Source organism: Thamnophis sirtalis, unplaced genomic scaffold (genome assembly GCF_051295495.1).
Source record: "Thamnophis sirtalis isolate CommonGarterSnake01/CBP01778 unplaced genomic scaffold, rThaSir2_p1.2 scaffold_6, whole genome shotgun sequence".
Taxonomy (NCBI): Eukaryota; Metazoa; Chordata; class Lepidosauria; order Squamata; family Natricidae; genus Thamnophis; species Thamnophis sirtalis.
In genome coordinates this window covers 60,691,515-60,713,263 of record NW_028261386.1, presented here as the reverse complement: position 1 = coordinate 60,713,263, position 21,749 = coordinate 60,691,515, and the positions used below count along the sequence as shown (strand labels likewise).

At 37.7% G+C, this 21,749-nt stretch overlaps 1 protein-coding gene across 1 annotated transcript in view; it reads left to right on the top strand.

Annotated features, from left to right (window-relative positions):
* Nucleotides 1-8,304, top strand: part of TTC27 (tetratricopeptide repeat domain 27) — a 93,129-nt gene extending 84,825 nt beyond the window's left edge. The window contains exons 18-20 of the mRNA XM_014058983.2: nucleotides 4,023-4,134; nucleotides 6,257-6,357; nucleotides 8,042-8,304. Of these exons, the coding sequence (XP_013914458.2) occupies nucleotides 4,023-4,134; nucleotides 6,257-6,357; nucleotides 8,042-8,164 (336 nt within the window). The 3' untranslated portion in view covers nucleotides 8,165-8,304. The remainder of the gene's footprint in view (nucleotides 1-4,022; nucleotides 4,135-6,256; nucleotides 6,358-8,041) is intronic.
* Nucleotides 8,305-21,749: the final 13,445 nt, after the last annotated feature.

Here is a 21,749-nt window from a genome sequence, read left to right as displayed (position 1 = left end):
CTTCTCTCTTTTCAAAGACCACCTGAGAAGGGGAGTTGAGCCTTGAACATCTGATTTTCCTGAGTTCTAATAGACTCTGCCCACTATCCGAATTGGCAGGACACATTCAAATTTCTCCTTAAGTCTTGTGGAGGGAGGTGTTACTCCCTCTCCGTTTTGATATAAAGGAAGCATTAAACTGAATGTAAAGTGATGTTTGCAGCATTCAAAATATTGTGGAATTTAACTTCTTTCTCAACTTTTTAAGCAGTATGGACGTCAACTCCCAGAATTGTGCTGCGCTGGCTGAGGAATTCTGGGAGTTGAAATCCATACCACTTAAAGTGCCAAGGTTGAGAAACAATGCTTAAGTTATCTGATCCCATTAGAATAGAACAGAGAGTTGAAATACTTGTACCAACAGATAATGAAGTATCATTCTTCTTTTGTTTGGTTGTATAGGACTGATGGGCAATAGAATCCATCAAAATAAAATAAACAATAAAAGCAATACATTGCAGCATGCAGCATTAAGGAAAACATACCAGTAATAACTAATTATAAAGTGAGCTTGAACAGCATATGATAATCAGGAGCATACTTAACATTTTTTAAGATCATGAGAGCCACAGTGGGCAGGACAAGGATCTATTACAGATCCTTTGCTGTAGTTTTCTTGTTTCCTTCATTAACATAATGAGATATAATTCTATCAATTTTCAGCCATGGTGACCACAAAGAAGTGTTTGAGGGCTGCAAATTTCTCCACTCCCCTCATTACATATCACTTTTTTTAAAATGGCAGATTTTAAAAAGTAGATTAAATTCACAGCCTTAAAGTCATAATTTTAAAAAGTGTGACAGAATGTGAACAGCTTAACCACCTTATATATTTATGAGATGGCCTGGACGAAGTTCTCAGCGGAGATTCTTAAGGTTTCAATAGATCTGTGGGGGTGGATTGATTTTGCAGGTAACTTGGTCCCAAACTGCAAACTGTTCTAAGGATGAAAGCCATTACTTAGAATTGAACCCAGAAAGGGCATAATTTCACTGCCATAATCTGATCTCATTTTTCATATCCATTAATAATCATGCAGCTATATTTTGTAATAGATACATTCTCTGGACTATTTCCATTCTTTCCGAGAGACATTTATAGCTTTCTAAAATCAGTTTCTCATTCCCTTGGTAATATAAGGCATAAGAGGAAAGACAGGAAGAGATAAGTGGTCCTTCAGAAACCCCCTTCACCATATCTTCAGGCACCAATGACTGAAAACATGTAATAAGCAGCAGGAGCAGACATTGTTCTGGAGATCTCTGCTATCACTGTTATTTTCAGAGAGGATCTGAGTGACTTGCTAACATGTCACAATGAGATATCAAAGATTCCATGGATCGTTCCCTAGATCCAATTGCAAAAATTTCTGAATTGCTCATAAAGATATTATGCAATAAGAAGGGGAGGAGGAACCCTTCTGTGTCACCAAAATAATGAGCTGTGATGGTTGTTGATACACATCCTGAATCTTTTACCTAAATTCAAATCTTCTGTCAGCAAGCTTCATGTTGGTAACTTAATGCTTTCTTCTCATCTGTATCACGCCATGCGGCTGTTCCTCGTAGAGATCCATGCCAGCTTGCCTAATCCTCCCCCAAATGACATCCTCCGTGGTGATTTGCAAATTCCATTTCAGGGAACCATTTCCCAAGAGTCAAAGTCATATGTCATTTTATGTTTCTTAAGTCAGGGAAGCATCTGGAACCAAGCTATTTTTGTTAAGGAAGGGTTGGTTTATTTTTGCCACTCAGACTGTTTCTGTATTTAGTTGAGCATCAAAATGTGTCAATTGAAAGTGTGAAATGACTGTGTGGCTTACATCATAATACTGTAAGTTCTTGTTTTGTTTGATTTTGTTCTGTTTTTCTTTGATGCAAGATTGTGTCACTATTTGCTTTTCCAATGCCTGTATCCTGACTGCCATCGTCTCCATCTCTCAAATATTGATGGCATGTAGAGCATCAGGAAATGGAATTCATAGGCTACATTAAGTTATCACAATGTGCAATTGAATAAGCTGTTTGTGCACATTGCCCAGTTGCTGCCACTTGGCTCTTCCTGCCAGCAGATACAGCTGACATGTTCCAAACATGGTATCTTTAGCAGTATGCGTGAAGTGGGAACTCTTGATTTGTTTCTTTCTTAACAAGTCAAAGCCATATGTTGTGACTTCATCTTGGTTTAGAAACTGCTAGTAAGGAAAGATGCAAGCCATAGATTTCTGTTCATATTTAAGGCTAAAGAAATAAAATAAGAGACTCATTTGGGTATGTCAGCAGTCACATTCCAGATGGGAACTGCCAGGCTAAAATGGAACAAGTTGGTATTCTTAACTCCCAGTGTGAAGAACATGTCATTTCACAGTGGAAAATTCCTTCTCAGGAATTTTCTGGGGAGCCACAGGAATTTTTAAATGTTCCTATGAGCAGGAGTCAAGAAGAACTTAACTTTATACTTTAAAGCCCAGGTGTGAAACTGGTGGCCCACAGGGCGGATACTTCATGCGCAGGCCACACTCAGCAAAGGCAACAATATGTCACATGATGCAATTGAGTTTGACACCCATGCTTTAAAGTGTACAAACCAGATAACATAGCACAAAAATTACTTACCAGTTCATAGTTTAATGTCTAATGTGCACAACCAGGTCAATTTCCCTCATAAGAGCCAAGTGGTTAGGGTGCAGTACTGCAGGCCACTTTAGCTGACTGTGATCTGCAGTTCAGCGGTTCAAATCTCACCGGCTCAAGGTCGACTCAGCCTTCCATCCTTCTGAGATGGGTGAAATGAGGACCCGGACTGTGGGGGCAAGTTGCTGACTCAATTTGCTAAAAAATTTGTAAACCGCTTGGAGAGGGCTGAAAGCCCTATGAAGCGGTATATAAGTCTAATAAATAAATAAATAAATAAATAAATATTCATATTGCTGTCATGTTTTTAGTTATGAAGAGATGAGAGCCTTTTTACAAGGTTATTAGTGCCCTAGTCCACCCCTTTTTTCATAATTAAATTAATAGTGATCGCTATCTGTGTCATCAGTTAACACCACCTCAGCGCTGGGTATAAAAATCAGGTTCCTTTTATTGGTACTGAAATTCCTCATATTTAACTTAGATGACTGAGTAGGAGGTCTAATATTGAGAGTAAGATAAAATTATCCCTGCTCACACTTTCTGCATCTTGTGTAATATATATGTCTTTTGCCCACTTCCTTTCTAAGTTAATCCCCTCAACCGATATAACCTTTTGCTGTAAGCATATTTTTTTCAATTTGTGAAGCAGCATAATTAGAAGAGCATGCAGTTCAATTAATTATGAGAAAATTAACATAAGCCAGCAATGGCATCAAATACCCAATTCTGTTGTGTATAATAGATTGCCAAAATTGAAAAAAATGCATTATCGAGAAGGACTTGAATTTTTTTTAGCATGTTTTAGCTATACTTACTTTATTGCTGTTCCTTTATTTATTATTTTATTATTTTAACTTATATGCTGTCCATCTTGCCAAAGGCGACTTTCCTCATTTGTGTTTCTTCATTTTAGACTTTTCTTTAAATTTCTACTTATCCTTAGAGCCCAAATTGCTCCTTCCAAATTGCAAAATTAATTCAGAATAAAATTGGCACCTTATTTAGAGACACAATGGCTCTAATTATGAAAATACAAGTGTTTTTTTTTACTTTTAGATACATTTAAATACGATGACCCAGCAAAATATGGGTCACATGTGTCTGTCTAGACAGTTTTTTTTAACTTAAAAATTGTCTCTTAACCATATGCTACTTATATGTCTATCATACTTGAGAGGAAAAAAACAACTAAAACATCTGTGTTACAGCTGCAAAGAAAGAGACTGCTTTAAAGCTGAAGAGCCAGTAAAGTATTATCAGTCAGTATGCTTAATAGAGGAATTTGCATGAACGCATAAAAGTAAAGCAATTTTATTTTTAAGTTCACAATACCTCTATCATTGCAGGCATTGCAGTATCTCACCAAAGCATACAAATGTGAAATCCAATCAGGAGACTGGGACAAAGATGCTTCCTCTTTTAAGAAAGTAGCCAGAGATGCCCTAGAACTTGCACACGGTATGTCCTATATGAAAATGTTAACATAAATCACGGCTGATTACCTATTTCTGAAGTACTTTTTATCGAAAGAATAAGCAGTGGATATAGCAGACCATACACCTGAATATAATTTCCAGGGAAATAGTTAAGGGAAGGGGAAGTGAGACGTAGCAACTGTCTGAAGTTAAAAAAAAAATTCTCCAGCCATGTCAGTGATTGGAAGCTTAGCAGATATGCTAAACCTTTTGTAATATTGTCATAAAAACCATATTATTTTCTCTATGTGGTCATCATACGTTGTGCTTGAATCAAGGGCAGATTTACCTGCTTTTCTTCTACCACTTCAGAAAGTAAGCAATAATGAAAAGGTTGAAATTTAAAAGTTGACTCCAGGGCTCAAAAAGTTGAGAAAGCAGCACAGTCCTGGATCTTTTCTTGTTATTAGGAACAGAAGATATAGTGGAGGGCCAGGAGTAGTGGTGGATAAAATATATTTTTATTCTAGCATGCTAAATCAAGACATTGAATCTTTATCTTTATTTTTGTACCTTTTTTCATTTTCTTTACTTAGGCCCTTCACAGTTTCTAGAGTTTGCTGAGGTTTTAGACACTGAACTCTAGCGTGATCACAGAGTTAAATGTTGGGATATTAACAACACAGCATAGAGATTTTGATATGTATATGTTTCAACTTCAGTTCCAAATCTCATTTTTTTAAAAGAGGGAAATGACAATGAACTTAGAAGATTCTCATGTTTCTAGGGCACAAGCTAGAAGTTTAAATGTCCATCTGATTCTGAAAATGATGGCATTGCATTTGGTTTTCTCTTCCCATTGATAAGATTTTATATAAAACATAATGTCATGATGTAACACAATAGTCATGAGTCCTGATAAAGCAGATAAGTGGACATCATGATTACAGTTGCCTCTGATGACACTTCTAACCATCGGAAGCCATTGATATGAATTAAGAATGCAGAAACACAAAACATTGGGCTATCCTACAGTGAATGAAATGGTAGAAGTTATAGAGCAATCATAAAAAATTGGATAGTCAATGCTAATTAGAATTGAGTGCCATCACCTTCAGCCTTTCTAACTTCAAAATATTGAGAACAAAATGAAATAATCTCTTTCTTGGTTAAAGATGCCAGAGGTCCTACAATAATAAAAATGTATTTAACCCTATTAAATTGAAAATAAAAGAAAGCACATTGCTTCCATCTTATTTTACATTCTGCATTTGCATGGGTGTGTGAAAAAAGCAAACGATTAAAAATCCCAAACACCATCTAAAAGAGAGCACGGAAATGTGCACTTCCAAGCTCTATTGAGCTGCAGTGGATGAATGGAGGAAGGGAAAGGAAAGGAAGAGAGATTAGTTTTACACCATAGCAGAGCTAGATATCAACAATCTCAGGTCTTAAACACATTTGACATTTGATTATAAGTTTAACTAGATAAGAATAAAAACCAACATGGGGTGAGAAGGACAATGAAGTATTGTGAAAGAGGACATGGCTGACTGGAAGAATATCATGGAGTATTCCACACAGCAACATTTGCTTATGGATTCCAATATTGTGACCCTGACACTTAGGTAGCCAAAATAGCATCATTTACAAACAACATTAACAGTATTAACTGGCATGATAGTTGGCACATTTTGTTAAAAGACTGGAAACACATTTCGAGAACAATCAATGTTGGTTGATAGATCACAGAAGAGGACAGGGCGAGCTAGAATTCTGAATAGGACCATTGAAAGGTTTCATTGCAAGCATTCTACTTGTATGCATTATTAAATAAGATATATAAAAAAATAATTCTTGCAAATCAGAAACTTAGGCTGCAACTTCAAATGACATTACAAAGTTCTACATTCCAGTGATAGTTCTGGAGTACATGTAAAGTCAACATATTTTGAAGGGAACAAAATTATTGCTGTAGTGGCAGTAATTCCTTTTGTAATAACAGTTGCAGACTATTGCCTTATGTATAATGTTTATTATTTAATGTATTAGGAAGCTTTTTCTCCCCAGATCCATGTTAAAACTGAGAACTAAGTAGTCATTTATAACAACCATGCTATTATTGTGGTACTCATCCAACTTTGTTTTGCCTTTTAAAACTCCAGTTGCAATGAAATGCAGCAAACTGAAAACTAATTACCAAGAAGCCTTGCCAATACTCTCTTCTGCCCGACTCAATTTGCGTGGTTTAGTCGCCAAAGCAAAGGTAAGACTGATAGATGTCATTAAAAGGTGGTCTGGAACAGAAAGAGAGATCCATGAGCTACAGCTGATGTTTTCAGGAGCTATTGGTTTTGTTAATTCAACTTTCCTCAACCTCTTGCACCCCAGATACTTTAAGAGTACGAATCCCAAGATTTCTTATCAGATGGCCAAAGATTGGCTAGATGGCTAGGAAATTGGAGCTGAATTACAGCACATCTGGAAGGCATTAGGAGGAGAGAGGAATTGTATTACCTCTTCTTTATGGGTGGAAAGGTATCCCTATTAATAATATGGAATTAGTTGTGAGAATTGTATTGGACTCAATAGCTATAAATGCCTTTCTATTGTACATCTTTAAAGAACAGGTTGCTTCTTAAGAAACCAGTTTTGAATGACATCTGCATTATGGCGTTTTCTTCCAGTGATACAGTAGAATAGGAATGCAGTATTTGACAGTTGTAAAGAGAAGAGGTGGGATCAGGAGTTGGAAGAGCCTCTGGTACTGCTCCCTTAGGAGCATATCTCTTACTGTGGTCTTCCATGAGAAAAAAATCATGAGTGCAGCGTCCTTGTATTTGTTCATTGGGCATCTCATAGTACATTCAACCCATCCATCCTTGCCTTCCTTTCAAATTTTATCAGCAGCAGATGCAAGTGACCTGCAATGTAAAGTTACACAACAGAAGAGAAATGACACCTCTGAAGCTTGTCACAGTTTCTGCTCTTGCCTGTTGCTCATGTTCCTTTTTATCTACTCATCCAGGAGAATGTCTGATTCTCACTTCAGTCCCAAGTGGATATGATATTTCTCTACCATTGAAACAGTTTACTTTTTCTCCAGCATTTCCATTATGGGTCTTTTGATGTCCAATTCAATTAAAATATGTTGTCTTTCATTCTTGTCAATGTTCAGATCCTGACAAAAACAGTGATTACCTACACAAAGACTTTATAAAAATGCGTAGACCCAGGACTATATGTCTTACCTCCAGTGCCTTTGGTATGGTCCTCAGAATTCTTCTAAAGTTGTCAGCAAGATGTAATTGATAGTAGGCATGAACTAATTATTAATTTGCTGTAGAACAAATCTTATTAACTATAGAGAGTAAATGTAATTTAATTTTGAATGTTAATGTTTGCCCTGGCCTTGCTATTGTATTTGCAATTGTATTGCAAAGCCCATGATATGCACTTCAAAGCTATGTGAGACCTTAAACTTGGAAAAAAGTTTTGCATTTTCTTTATGAAACAGATTGCTAGGCAATAAAAATCCTGAATGTTATCCCAAGTGCATCAAGAAGATTTTCTTGCCCAAGGCTTAGCACTAAAGTTTCTCAAGAATCTGTTTTGAAAGCTGCTCGTACTGTGCCTTGCAATGGATTTCTGTTCTTTTTTCCTTTTTTTTAATGGAATTTTTGAATTTTGAATGTTAGAATCTGCTTCATTTGGCTTGCAGATTGAAAATTAACAGGTTGACATTACATAGGGAGATATTTCTCACTTGTTATCCACAGAAGAACATCAGTATGCTGCTTTTGGAATGAGAGTAATTTTGTGTAGACGCCATAAAGAAATGAGATCACAGAAGTTATGGAAACGATTGTGGTTAGATTTTTTAAAAAAAATCTTATGCTTTACTGAGACTAAAGTTTCCCGTAAAAATTGCTTTTAACTTTCTTGTGTAGCAAAATTTTGCAGATGCTGTAAGTGATGAAGTTTCCAGCGACCTCGTTGAAGAAATGGCAGCAATGGAGAATTTGATGATGGAATTGCAAGAACTTAGCAACCAGCTAAGGAATCAGACTTGAGAAAAAGAAGATCCGATTTCTTGGAAAGACGGAAGGGCAAGGCTGGCACACTTCACCAGTTTTAACTTGTACTGATGAGCATTCAGTAAATCAAAGACCCAAAGGCATCTTTTAAATAAATATTTCTCCATACCACGCAACCATTAATATTTGCCAAAAAGTTTTTCTGGTTATATTTATTCTTTCCCAGTTATGTGTGATTTGCATTGGCTTGGATTTTATGGAACAAATTATGCCTGCTTTTTTATTTAGGAATGCTTTTTTCTTTAAGATTAGATCTGTCCCTCTACAAAAGTAATTGGCTTCTGTCCTTATTGTGCACTTTATGGCTATGAACAATTGGAGAGTTCTGTTCGTGTTGGAAGTGGGAAGGAAAGGGCTATTTGATTTGATTGTGTCAACAGAAACCTGGAAATAGGGAAGGGGGAATAAAAAATGGAAATGGTTGTCTTCTGGGATTTTTAAAACGAAAGGACCCAGTTATGTTTTCCTTAGCTTATGTTTTTCAAATGCAAGTATTCACACACAAAGTAATACTTGCTGAGAAAGTTTGTGCTAATCATTTTTAAAAACACAGGTTTAGGAATACAAGTAGTCCTCAATTTATGGCCACAATAGGTCCCAAAATTTCTGTTGGTAAGTGAGACATTTGTTAAGTTAGTTTTGTCCCATTTTATGACTTTTCTTGTCACCTTTGTTAAGTGAATCACTGCAGTTATTAAATTAGAAGATTGCTAAGTGAGCCTTGCTTCCTCATTGAGTTAATTTGTCAGAAGATTGCAAAAGGTAATCACGTGACCCCAGGACACTGCAACCATCATAAATATGAGCCAGTTGCCAAGCATCTGAATTTTGACCGTGTGAATCTGATTAACATGGGGATGTTGCAATAGTCATAGGTATAAAAAAACGGTCATAAGTCGCTTTTTTCAGTGCTGGTGTAACTTCAAACAGTCACTAAATGAACTATTGTACATTGAGCCTTAATATACAGGTGAAACTCGAAAAATTAGAATATCATGCAAAAGTTCATTTATTTCAGTAATGCAACTTAAAAGGCGAAACTAATATATGAGATAGACTCATTACATGCAAAGCAAAAAATTCAAGCCATGATGTGTCATAATTGTGATGATTATGGTTTACAGCTCATGAAAACCCCAAATCCACAATCTCAGAAAATTAGAATATTACATGCAATCAATAAAACAAGGATTGTACGTAGAACAATATCGGACCTCTGAAAAGTATAAGCATGCATATGTACTCAGTACTTGGTTTGGGCCCCTTTTGCAGCAATTACTGCCTTAATGCAGCATGGCATGGAAGCTATCAGCCTGTGGCACTGCTGAGGTGTTATGGAAGACCAGGATGATTCAGTAGCGGCCTTTAGCTCTTCTGCATTGTTCGGTCTCATGTCTCTCATCTTTCTCTTGGCAATGCCCCATAGATTCTCTATGGGGTTCAGGTCAGGCGAGTTTGCTGGCCAATCAAGCACAGTAATCCCACAGTCATTGAACCAGGTTTTGGTGCTTTTGGCAGTGTGGGTAGGTGCCACATCTTGCTGGAAAATGAAGTCAGCATCCCCATAAAGCTCGTCTATGGAAGGAAGCATGAAGTGCTCCAAAATCTCCTGGTAGATGCTGCGTTGATCCTGGACTTAATGAAGCACAGTGGACCAACACCAGCAGATGACATGGCTCCCCAAATCAACACAGACTAGGGAAACTTCACACTGGACTTCAAGCATCTTGCAGTGTGTGCCTCTCCATTCTTCCTCCATACTCTGGGTCCTTGGTTTTCAAATGAGATGCAAAAGTTGCTCTCATCAGAAAAGAGGACTTTGGACCACTGAGCAACAGACCAGGTTTGTTTTTCTTTAGCCCAGGTAAAACGCTTCTGATGTTTATTGTTCAGGAGCAACTTGACAAGAGAAATACGACATTTGAAGCCCATGTCCAGGACCTGTCTGTGTGTGGTGGCTCTTGTTGCACTGACTCCAGCCTCAGTCCACTCCTTGTGAAAGTCCCCAACACTTTTGAATGGCCTTTTCCTGACAATCCTCTCCAGGCTGTGGTCATCCCTGCTGCTTGTGCACCTTTTTCTTCCACACTTTTACCTTCCACATAACTTTCTATTAATGTGCTTTGATACAGCACTTTGGGAACATCCAACTTCTTTTGCAATTGCCTTTTGAGGCTTTCCCTCCTTATGGAGGGTGTCAATGATGGTTTTCTGCACAACTGTCAGGTCAGCAGTCTTTCCCATGATTGTGATTCCTACTGAACCAGACTGAGAGACCATTTAAAGGCTCAGGAACCCTTTGCAGGTGTTATGGCTTAATTAGCTGATTAGAGTGGGACACTTTGAGCCTAGAATATTGCACCTTTTCACAATATTCTAATTTTCTGAGATTGTGGATTTGGAGTTTTCATGAGCTGTAAGCCATAATAATCACAATTATGACAAATCGTGGCTTGAACTATCTTGCTTTGCATGTAATGAGTCTATCTCATATATTAGTTTCACCTTTTAAGTTGCATTGCTGAAATAAATGAACTTTCACACGATGTACTAATTTTTCAGGTTTTACCTGTAGTTGCCACAGGTTACCTTAATATATGATTCGTGCCAAACAAATTGTGACTTACATAGCAAAAGATGAGTAAATTTTTATGTAGTCCAGAAATTTCCCTCGAAAGTGGATCAGGTCAGAGCTGGTAGTCATTTTAAGGGCAAAATCTTGCCCCATATGAAAAAAACAAATTGATCTGGAAATCTGTGGGAGCTGTAAAAGGGGTTTAGAGGCTGCATACATCCCATGAGCTGTAATTTCTGCCTCTGGCTTGATACGAAAGCTTTTCCTTGCTAGGCATGATACAATTATTCTACTTGTTTATTTCTAACAATTGATATTCTAATTATATTGCTTCTGAATGTGAACAATTTTATGCTATTGTAATTAACAGCCATTAATGTAACCTCTTTGTTTACAAAAAATATATTGGTTATACTTGCATTTGTGAGATCAATTCTGTAACTTGGGTTTACATTATACAAATAAGTAATTTTTGTATTCATCCTAAATTTACTGTTTGTTCCAAATTATGTATTCATATACTGTTCAGGTATTCCAGCTCAGTTGCTTTTTCCTTTTATAGATCAAAGCCCACAATTTTTATTGATTACAGTACTGAATTGCTCATTTGTATCTTCTCCAGCTCCATTATTGTTGAGATTGGCTGGCCAGAGAGTGGTACTCCGCTTATAATGGAGACTTGTGTTACTTTTAATGAAAATTAGTAGAAAATACATAGAATATTCTTCACTTTATGCTCTTCCCCTTAAGTGAAGAATTTAGACGAGTACTACAGAATTTGAATAGCTGAAATCAAACAGCCCAAGCTGTCATACTATACAATATACAATATATGAAACCTTCTCCATAAATACTTAGAATGATATATAAATAGTTGCTTCAATCCACAAAAAATTCAGGCATGATTCAAATGCTGCTGTACTACTCACTATAGAAACATTTTTGCTAATCATTCCTGATGACACTAATAAAAAGTTAGAAATACTATAATTCTATTTTTCATTCACCACCTATTCTATAGGGCTAATCATAATTGCTCAATTCAGATTTTGAGCAAATATTTCTATAATTTAGTCTGTTGAATAGGATGCCAAATGGGCATCTTTTTAGTTGTTAATTCTTAGAAAAATAGATTAGGTTTCATAAAACTTCTGAAACTTTTTATTAAATAAAACAAAAAGCATTTTTGTTTAAAATGTTAAAAGTTGAAGCATTAGCAGGTAACCAGAAAAACAGTACAACAGAATACAATTGAGGCAAAGTATCTGAAATATTTTTTATACTCAATATTAATAGCAAAATTACTTTTCTGGTTAAAATCCTGAATTGTCTGAACTGCATTTTCTTTTAATGTGGTCCTGACTCTTTTGGCTTCCAGATAAGGAAATGAAGTCACAAGGTGTGAGAAAGGAGGTGAATGGTCCCCTTCTAAATGGAGCTACCTTAGTTTTCTTTGTTATCGGGTGATGGATCTCTTGATAAATCATTCACCTTTAGATAATGTTAGGCTAGGCGCAGTATGCGAACATTCCTCATATTGTTTGCAAGAGTGATTATGTTACATTATCATTGGTGAACTCATTTTTAGTAAAGTTCCAACAATAGAAATATGTGTTACACAAGTCTACAAAGGAAGTAGGATCATTTCCTCTTTATTGTGATATAATGGTTTTAAATCTTTCACATCTCTGCCAAGAATAGGCAAAGAGCATGATAGATAGTTGGCAGAGCTTTGATGCTCAAAAATTATCTTACATGTTTTAAAGAGGAAGTGGGAAAATGTGCAAAAATAACAGCATTGACTTTTTTTTAAATTTTATGTTTATATTTTAAAAACATTCATGAATAAAAGTAGTTTTACAAAAGAAATTGACCCACAAAATGAAGTTAATTTAATGTATATGGCATTCTTTTGTGATGTAATTTAATGCTAATAACAAGTCATTAAAGGAGTAAAATAATTTATTGAAAGTTTGCTATTAATTACTCGTACTTGAATGTATGAACATATTTTTTGCATTTGTCTTTATATGAAAAAAAAATGTCACATTGTGTTGGATGGAAAACCAAAACAATGGACAGATAAGACAATATTTACTATGAGAGCTTTATACTAATAGCAGTATACATTTGCCTACCAACTCCTCAATTTAACAGTAGGTGTGGGGAAATTCATTCATTTGATTTTGAAAATTGTAAAAGAATTTTCTCCCTGCTGCAAATATTTACTATGTCTGAGTTTGTTCTTTGAACTGAGATCAGGGAACTCTTAAAATGCTGTATTATATTTGGTTCTATTGCTTGTTTAATGGCTTTGCGAATCTGTTTTCTAGCACTGCACAGTTTGCATTCGGAATTTCTAACGAAGTCTTAGGGATGGGTACAAAGCAAAAAGGAGGAAGCTAAGGTACCTACGCGCTCCAGTTCCTGAGATGTTTTATCCTTCTCATCACAGGACAATATGGATCAAAATCTTACTATACTCAGGTTTTTCCATTTCCTGAGCTACTTCATGATAACAATATGATTTGGTGAATTCAGTTTAGGACAAAGGCAGGAAATCAGTGGCTATTCATTCATTGTTGATGTATTGTATTCATTGATGTTTGTTGTAAAGCACCTTGGTTCATTATCACTGATATAAAGCCTAATCATATATATGTTGACTGCAGTTAGCTGAACTACCCATGGTTGAAATCAGGGGATTATTACAGACATCACTATCCATTCCTTTGGAGACAAGAATTACTTTTTTAATGCCATCCAGACTGGCTGAAGATTAACTTTCTGTTAAAATATGAAGTACAACTCAGGATCTATTGAGATTGGATGGGTTATAAATATTACAAAATAAACTTTGTTTTGTGTTCCTTGGGATATCATAGAACTGAAATGACTCATTGGTGCTACTGAGTCGAAACTCTACCCAATGCTCTCGTATCTGAAGCAAAGCATTTCTGACTAATGTCTTTCTAAATTTCACTTTAATGTAGCCAACAAAGAGCAGTCTAACCATCTGACTAATTAGTTTTACTGTTGAAATGCTCTTTGGTATAGTTGTCTTTATTCTACTGTTTCATGTTCTATACTATGAAACAATAGAGATTTGTGTATGAAATCCAGTATTTGAGGAGTCATATCCCCCAGACTTTTTTCAAGGCTAAACATTTCCTAGTTCCTTCAGTCATTTCATAGGGTTTGATTATTAGTTCCTGATCATCTCCTGTTGCAGTTGGACATAATATTTTCTACAAGAAAAATACCTTAGCTATTTTAATGTCCACTATAAACTTTTTTGTTTTGCTAGCGTTCATTGAGATTAATAGACGAACATATGAAATTACTGTATATCTGTGAATACCTTAGCAGATGCTGGGATTACCTTGACTTTTTCAGCTAGTTTTGTGAACCACAATTCATCCCCAGTGTAAAATCAGAGTTAGGGCCTCCCATAATAGAAGACTCAGCCAGACCAGATCCTCTGGTAAACAAGGGGACAAATCCCTTTGTGCGCCACCTCCTACCTCTTTGACTTCATAATGTTTTAAATTGAATAAATCTGTGGCTTACTTATACTCCTAAAACAGATTGCTGCCTTTTGCTTGCCAGTTGCAAACATTTTCTGTGGTTTGCAATTTCTTGCCACCCAAATATAATTTTTTCGCCTCCATCATCACAAAAGATATTATGGTGCCACGCAGTGCATCCTTTTCTCCAATTAAGAGGAAACTCTTGTGATCTGCTAGCCTGAGTCATTTATATCATCCCTTCCTTGGCCAAAAAACAGCACCACGAGCACTGTAAAATGATGGCAGCTAAAATACTGCAACAGCCAGTACAGATTTATTTATTTGTCCAATTTATATAGCTGCCTTCTCTCATATAAAAGAGTTGGAATATTTATTGGCATCACTGCTAAAACTTAACAGTTTTAGTAAAAGAGCAGGGGAATTAGTATTGGGTAACTATTGGAATTAGAATTATCATCTCCCGCCCCCAGTGAATTAAATATTCAATCACAGGATATATACAATCGACCTTGGGTTTTCCTATGGCTCCTGCCTTCATTACTCTCTCATTTGCTTCCTATAAGCCCACATAATTTTATTCCTGATTATGGCAGCCTTTTGTGGCAACTATTATGCTATGTACCCAAGGAGCCAATAAAAAAAAGGGCAGATTTATATGACTAGGTCCCCTGAGGCTCATGTTCTATTTGTCATTTTTCCAACAAAAAAATATTATGCAGTAACAGCAGTCTTTAGAGGATAAAACATAGGAAAAGTGCATTTGCCAGGACCTCCAAAAATAAATTAGACCTCAAACTGAAGGAAATTAATCATCTTATCTGGAAGCATTGCCATTGTTTCAGCTATTATTTTGAAAAGAAGGTTCCTCAAAGATGAAGGCCTTATTGAAGGGTGTGGACCATAAAGTACCATGCTGATCAGTGGTGGGTTTCAAATTTTTTTAGAACCTCTTCTGTAGGTGTGGCCTGCTTTGTGGGAGCGGCCACCTGGCCATGTGACTGGGTGGGAGTGGCTTGGTGGCCATGTGACCAGGGGAGTGGCTTGGTAGTCACGTGACTGGGTGGACATGGCCAATTTGTAAAATGTGGTGAAACTCACTTAACAACGCTCTTGCTTAGCAACCAAAATGTTGGCTCAGAAACTCTGGCATTTGAAGCGGCAAGTCTTAAAGCTGTCAAGTTACAAGACCCTCACACCCCTAACCCTTTAGAAAAAAAAAACCAGGGGTGTTCAAACCTGACAGCTTTAAGACTTGTGGACTTCAATTCCCAGAATTCCTCCTCCAGTCATATTGGCTCAGGAACTCTGGCATTTGAAGCACGCAAGTCTTAAAGCTGTCAAGTTACAAGACACTTGCACCACTAACCCTTTAGAAAAAAATCCCAGGGGTGTTCAAACTTGACAGCTTTAAGACTTGTGGACTTCAACCCCCAGAATTCTTCCTGTTGCTCTTCATCTGGACGGGCAGACGGGCAGGAGGAGGGAGCTGGAACCGGTTCTAAATGCCCTGTAGATTTGTGGAACCTCTTCAATAGAAGAGGTTAGAATTGGCAGGAACCCACCCATGATGCTGATCCATCATGGGTTGATAGATGTTTTTGAACTGCCCGGTCACACAAACACACACTGGCACTTACAATTACCCACCCAGAGTGGGGCAGTAGAGAATTTCAGTAATATAAATGAATAATTTCACATATTGGATACTCAAGGAAATTAAGGATTTGTTTCAATGTATTCCTAGTTCTGAAGCTTGACAAGTTGCGATCTAGCCAATATCAGAAAGAGAACAAATCCTTTTTCATCCACTGCAAACCAAGATTTTGTTCAATATCCAAAATAAAGGTAACGGATTCCGACTTAGCTACTGTATTCATAATTTTATGCCCAATTCCTATAGAATGCTTAATAAGGCCAATATAGAACAGGATTTAGTGTATTATGAGAAACCTCTGCTTCCCTCAAGTGTTAATTTTTCTAGTCATTTGGGTTAAATTTAGCCCTAAATCCAGTCTTGCAAGAAATTAAGCTAACACTGCCTGGGTAATTGTGATCTAAGAGCATCCTTCGCTTTTTAATTTTCTCCGTTGGTTCTTGCCATTGATCTCAGACTAATTCTGGGTGTTGTGTTCATTACGGAAAACTGAAGAGGGGAACTTTTATGTTTCTCCAAAAAAGCTGTAGTTTAGCTTTGGAAACTTGTCAGTGTTTCCTAGCACATACGGCCAGAGAAGAAGATGCCAGTCCTAGCCTAATTTAATTCTTTTTCTGGGACCAAGAACAAGGAAAAGAGAGACAAATGGTATTTATTTGCTCTAGGAAACTGTTTCCGTACAAACCTATTAGTGTTTGGAATGGGAGCAGCAAGACCAGTTATTTAGGCAAACAGGAGTTGCTTTTACCCATTTGCTTGAAGAAAACAAAATGTTCAGTAAGAATTTAAGGGAGAAATATACTATTTCTTTTCCCAAAGAAGATTTATGACTCAGCATCTATTTTTATGGTTTGTGCCAGTACTGGTCTCATTGATGACGTCTTAAGATCACAACCTGGAAGAGTAGTTCAAAGTTTCAAAGAAGATGCATTTCCAAACCTGAAAAGGTTTTGGCCAGTCCTAGCTGGGTAGGGCCCAGAAACTCTGTCATCGCCAGAATACTCCATGAAGCTTAGCATGCTATTTCCAGGAAAAGATCTGTGTTGGGAGAAGTAGAAAAGCACTGCTTGTAAACTGGAACTAAAGTGGCGACATGAGGATAAGCATATCGAATGGGTCATTATGGTGAAAATGTTCCTTAGGTTGGTGCTTTGGAAAATGGTTTCAGAATACTGGTAGTCTTAGGACCTGATATACTTGTCAAACCTAGCTAGTTCAGCTACAATGCTTTCGGTAATTTTGGTAGCAATGGAAGTATTCCCAATTTTCTTCCGTTATTGGCAAATTCACAGTTACCGCTTGATGCTGAAGGAGATGTTTTATTAGCAACGGTATACCTATCTTTGTGCTTGTTCTGGATGCTGTATCAATAAGTGGTCCACAGGGTTAGCAAATCTGTAGATTGTAATGTAGTGCATTGTTAAATTGCAATATGCAAGCTAATGTTGCAAATATCCTGCACTTTTTATTATGCATGTATGTAAGTACATACTTAGAGATGGCTGTTGGAAACAGCCTTCATCAAACCAAGAGGATGAATAAAACTTGGCTTCTTTGGCAATCTACTGAAAATGGTTATGGTTTTCCACCATGGTGAAAGGCCTTAAAATTTACAGAACTTCTTTTGCAGCCCTTTACAAATGAGACACAACCCAGAGTTCCTATGAAGATTTCTTCTCTTCCTTTTCCAATCGACCCTCCCAACTACAGCAGAAGCTATAATGCAGAGTTTACGTAGCTATGAACATGGACTTCCATACTGTACTGAATTCCCAGACTCCTTTGGGGATTTGCTATCTACATTAGTTTCTCCTTCACCTTTTCTAAAACATGTAGGGTTCTTGAATAAACATTTATGCTGCATAACAGGATTTGTAGAAATGTATGTTCAACATGGATTCTTTCAAAGATAAAGGAGCCCAAGGCTGAGAAAATGGTTTAGATTCTCTCTAAATAATCTCGGTGTTTACAGAAATTAAGATTTCCAGGCAAAATGAATATCCAGTGAATATGTTTGATTTGAAGGTTGTGTTCATTTCCAAAGATTATTGTTGCTTGTTATATTGGTGAAAATCTAGCTTGTTTTGTTTGGCTCCTCTAATAACAACTTTTCACTAGCATGTATCCCATTGTTTTTCCAGTCACAGTTTTCTTGTGTAATGGTAAAATGTATGGCTTCTATCAATTCTCCATCATTTCTTCATGGGATTATTCCCAGATATTTTACTCTGAAAAGACGAAAATTAGATTAAGTTCTAGAGAAACCTTTCTTTGTTGTGCTTGGCTTTGCAATAAATTTGTATCTAAACTAAACTAAAGGTAGCATAAATTTATTTTCTTGAAACTTCTATTCTGTGGCATGTTGGACAACCATCTTCTTCTGCAATATACACTAATTTTATTGAAGTAAAAAAATTATTACCCCATCAATTCCATTTTTTTCAGTGAGAGGAAGTTTGAGTTCTCAGAGGTTTAGTTTATATATAGTTTATTAACATTTATAGGCCGCCCTTTTCCCTGAGGGGACTCAGGGCGGCTCACATAAAATCAGGAAGGGGAATACAAACAATAACGTAGACACACATAAGTAAAAATAATGAGCAACATTCATTCATCATTCGGGAGGGGCGGCTATCTTTGTCCCCAGGCCTGACGGGGTAGCCAGGTCTTAAGGGCTATGCGGAAGGCCTGGACGGTGGTGAGAGTACGAATCTCCACGGGGAGCTCGTTCCAAAGGGTCGGAGCTACTACTGAAAAGGCCCTCCTCCTTGTAGTTGCCAGCCGGCACTGGCTGGCAGATGGAATTCAGAGGAGGCCCAATCTATGAGATCTAATTGGTCGCAGGGAGGTAATTGGCAGAAGGCGGTCTCTCAAGTACGCAGATCCACTACCATGAAGGGCTTTATGGGTGACTAATAGCACCTTGAAGCGCACCCGGAGATCGACAGGTAGCCAGCGCAGCTCGCGGAGGATAGGTGTTATGTGGGTGAACCGAGGTGCACCCACAATCACTCGCGCGGCCGCGTTCTGGACTAGCTGAAGTCGCCGGATGCTCTTCAAGGGCAGCCCCATGTAGAGCACATTGCAGTATTCCAGCCTAGAGGTCACAAGGGCCCGAGTGACTGTTGTGAGAGCCTCCCGATTCAGGTAGGGTCGCAACTGGCGCACCAGGCGAACCTGGGCAAATGCCCCCCTGGTCACAGCTGTCAGGTGGTGGTCAAAGGATAGCTGTGGATCCAGGAGGACTCCCAAGTTGCGAACCCTCTCTGAGGGGTGTAAAATTTGACCCCCCAGCCTGAGTGATGGAATATTGGTCGAATCTTTGGGAGGGAAGCACAACAGCCACTCGGTCTTTTCTGGGTTGAGTACAAGCTTTCCCTTAATTACAAGAGGTAATTAAGGGAAAGAAGCAGGTGTTGCAAATACCTGTACTTTTCATTTATTTATTTTGGATTCATTCTGTATGTAGTCCTGGACTTACGAGTTCAATTGAGCCCAACATTTCTGTCGCTATTAAGTGAATTTTGCCCCAATTTACTACTTTTCTTGCCAGAGTTGTGAAGTGAATTGTGGCAGATTTTAAATTAGCAACACGGGTTGTTAAGTGAGTCTGGCTTCCCCATTGACTTTGCTTGTCAGAAGGTCTCAAAAGGGATACTGCAGCCATTATAAATATAAAGCAGTTGCCATAGATCAGAATTTTGATCACATGCCCCTGGGGATGCTGCAATGGTCGTCAGTGTGAAAAATGGCCATAAGTCACTTTTTTCACTGTTATAATTTTGAATGGTCACGAAAAGGAATGGTGTAAGTCAAGGACTATCTGTAGTTTATATGTCTATGTCTGTGTGTTTATCTGTTGGAAGCCAACCAATCAAAGCTGGCTTCTTTGGCAATCTACTGGGAATTCTATACAACAGAATAGTAAGTTTTTTAAAAATCTGAAAGAAGATAATAGCAAACCATTTCCCTATTCTCATATTCCATAGTGGCTAAGGTATCAAACCAGAAATTAGGAGACTGAGTTCTCATCCCATCTTAGGCATGAAAGATGACTGGGTGATTTGGGGCCAGTTACTCTCCCTCAGCCCAACTCCCCTCACAAGGTGGTTGTTGTGAAGAAAATAGGAGGAGGAGGAGTATTAGATATCTTTGCCACTTTGAGTTATTCATAAAAATATTAAATATTAATAATAAAAATATTGTTGCCAAGAAAATTTAATGCATGAGTCCACGAAATTACTAGAAATCACATTGAAGTTAAAAATGATTTTACTACTATTATACTTGAACATTCTACAAGAATGTTGGCCTTTTTCCTGCAATACTCAAGGGAGGCCTCACCTTTAAAAAATGGAATTAAATGGTGTTTTTATCTTGGACTGGATGAAAATCAGTCTTTTTCTTCTGTAGATCAGTATCCAGCTCATCGAGACAATTGTCCCCCAAAGAAATGATCTCATGTTTGTACTCTTGGAAAAGTACTATGGGAATTTTTAGTTTGCACCTAGCACTGCCAGTTTGTGTGTCTGTGTAGAGAGAGAGAGAGAGAGGGAGGGAGAGCAAGAGAGACAGGAACAAGAGGAAACAATAAATAGTATCTATATATCACTGTATGTCAGAAGGCCCAAAATCACTGGAAACAATAGGTTATTATGGTACTCTGAAATGGAATAGTCTGATGTGGCCTTCGGTTATCCCATCTTATGCACCCAGTGAAACAGTTCAGAAATGGAAAGTAAGATCCTAGGTGATCTTCCCTCTGTTCTGCACCATGAAGGAAACGATTGGTGGATGGGGATGACATATTCAATATTTTCTTTCTCATCAACTCTGCCCCAATTGTGCATCATCTGGGTCAGATGATCCTGTATTTTTTCGGGCACTGGATGCTGATGCTGACAATCTGAACCTGAGAAAGTGGTCCCTGAGCAGTGGCTTGGTAACAGTGGTGGGATTCAGCCAGTTCGCACCACTTCGGGAGAACTGGTTGTTAACTTTCTGAGCAGTTTGGTGAACTGGTTGTTGGGAGAAATCATATGGGCAGGGAATCAGGTGTTAAATTATTTGAATCCCACCACTGCTTGGTAAGTGCATGTCCCTTATATTGTTAATTGAGCAATCTGTCCATATTTCTTGCCCCTTTTCATGTGTGTCCTTCTCATAATGCAGATTATTGTCTGAAGGCTTCATATTGGGTCTGGACTGCTTTGTGTCTGCAGTTCTTAAATATACCATTTTGACTTTCAATAATGTGGTTGGGACTGGGTTATTTGTTTATTTATTATCTATTTATTGAATTTATATTGCTGCCTATTCGCACATGGCGACTCAATGTAGCTTACAGAATATAAAGCCTCATTTAAAACAGTAAAAGTAATAAAAAGAATTAAATAAATGATATAATATAATAAAATCACACACCATCCTGGCGATAGCACATCGCACAAGTCATTTAATGGGCTTCATCCCGCTCTGGGTTCCCCAGGCCCACTGGCAGAACTAGGTCTTCAGCGTCTTCCGGAAGAGTGTTAGAGTGGGGGCCATTCTAATCTCTGGAGGAATAATGTTTCAGAGAGAGGGAGCCACCACAGAGAAGGCCCTTCTGAAGTCCCACCAAGTGTATCTCCCTAGGGGATGAGACCCACAACATTCCCTGCCTTCCCGCTCTGGTGGGTCAGGTAGATGTGACCAGTAAGAGACTGAATTATTTAGAGTCTAATAATAGCTCCCTCCATGCTGATTCTGCCAGGCAATATTTAGCCTTTCTAGATGATAAGACTACCATGCTTTGTTTCTTGC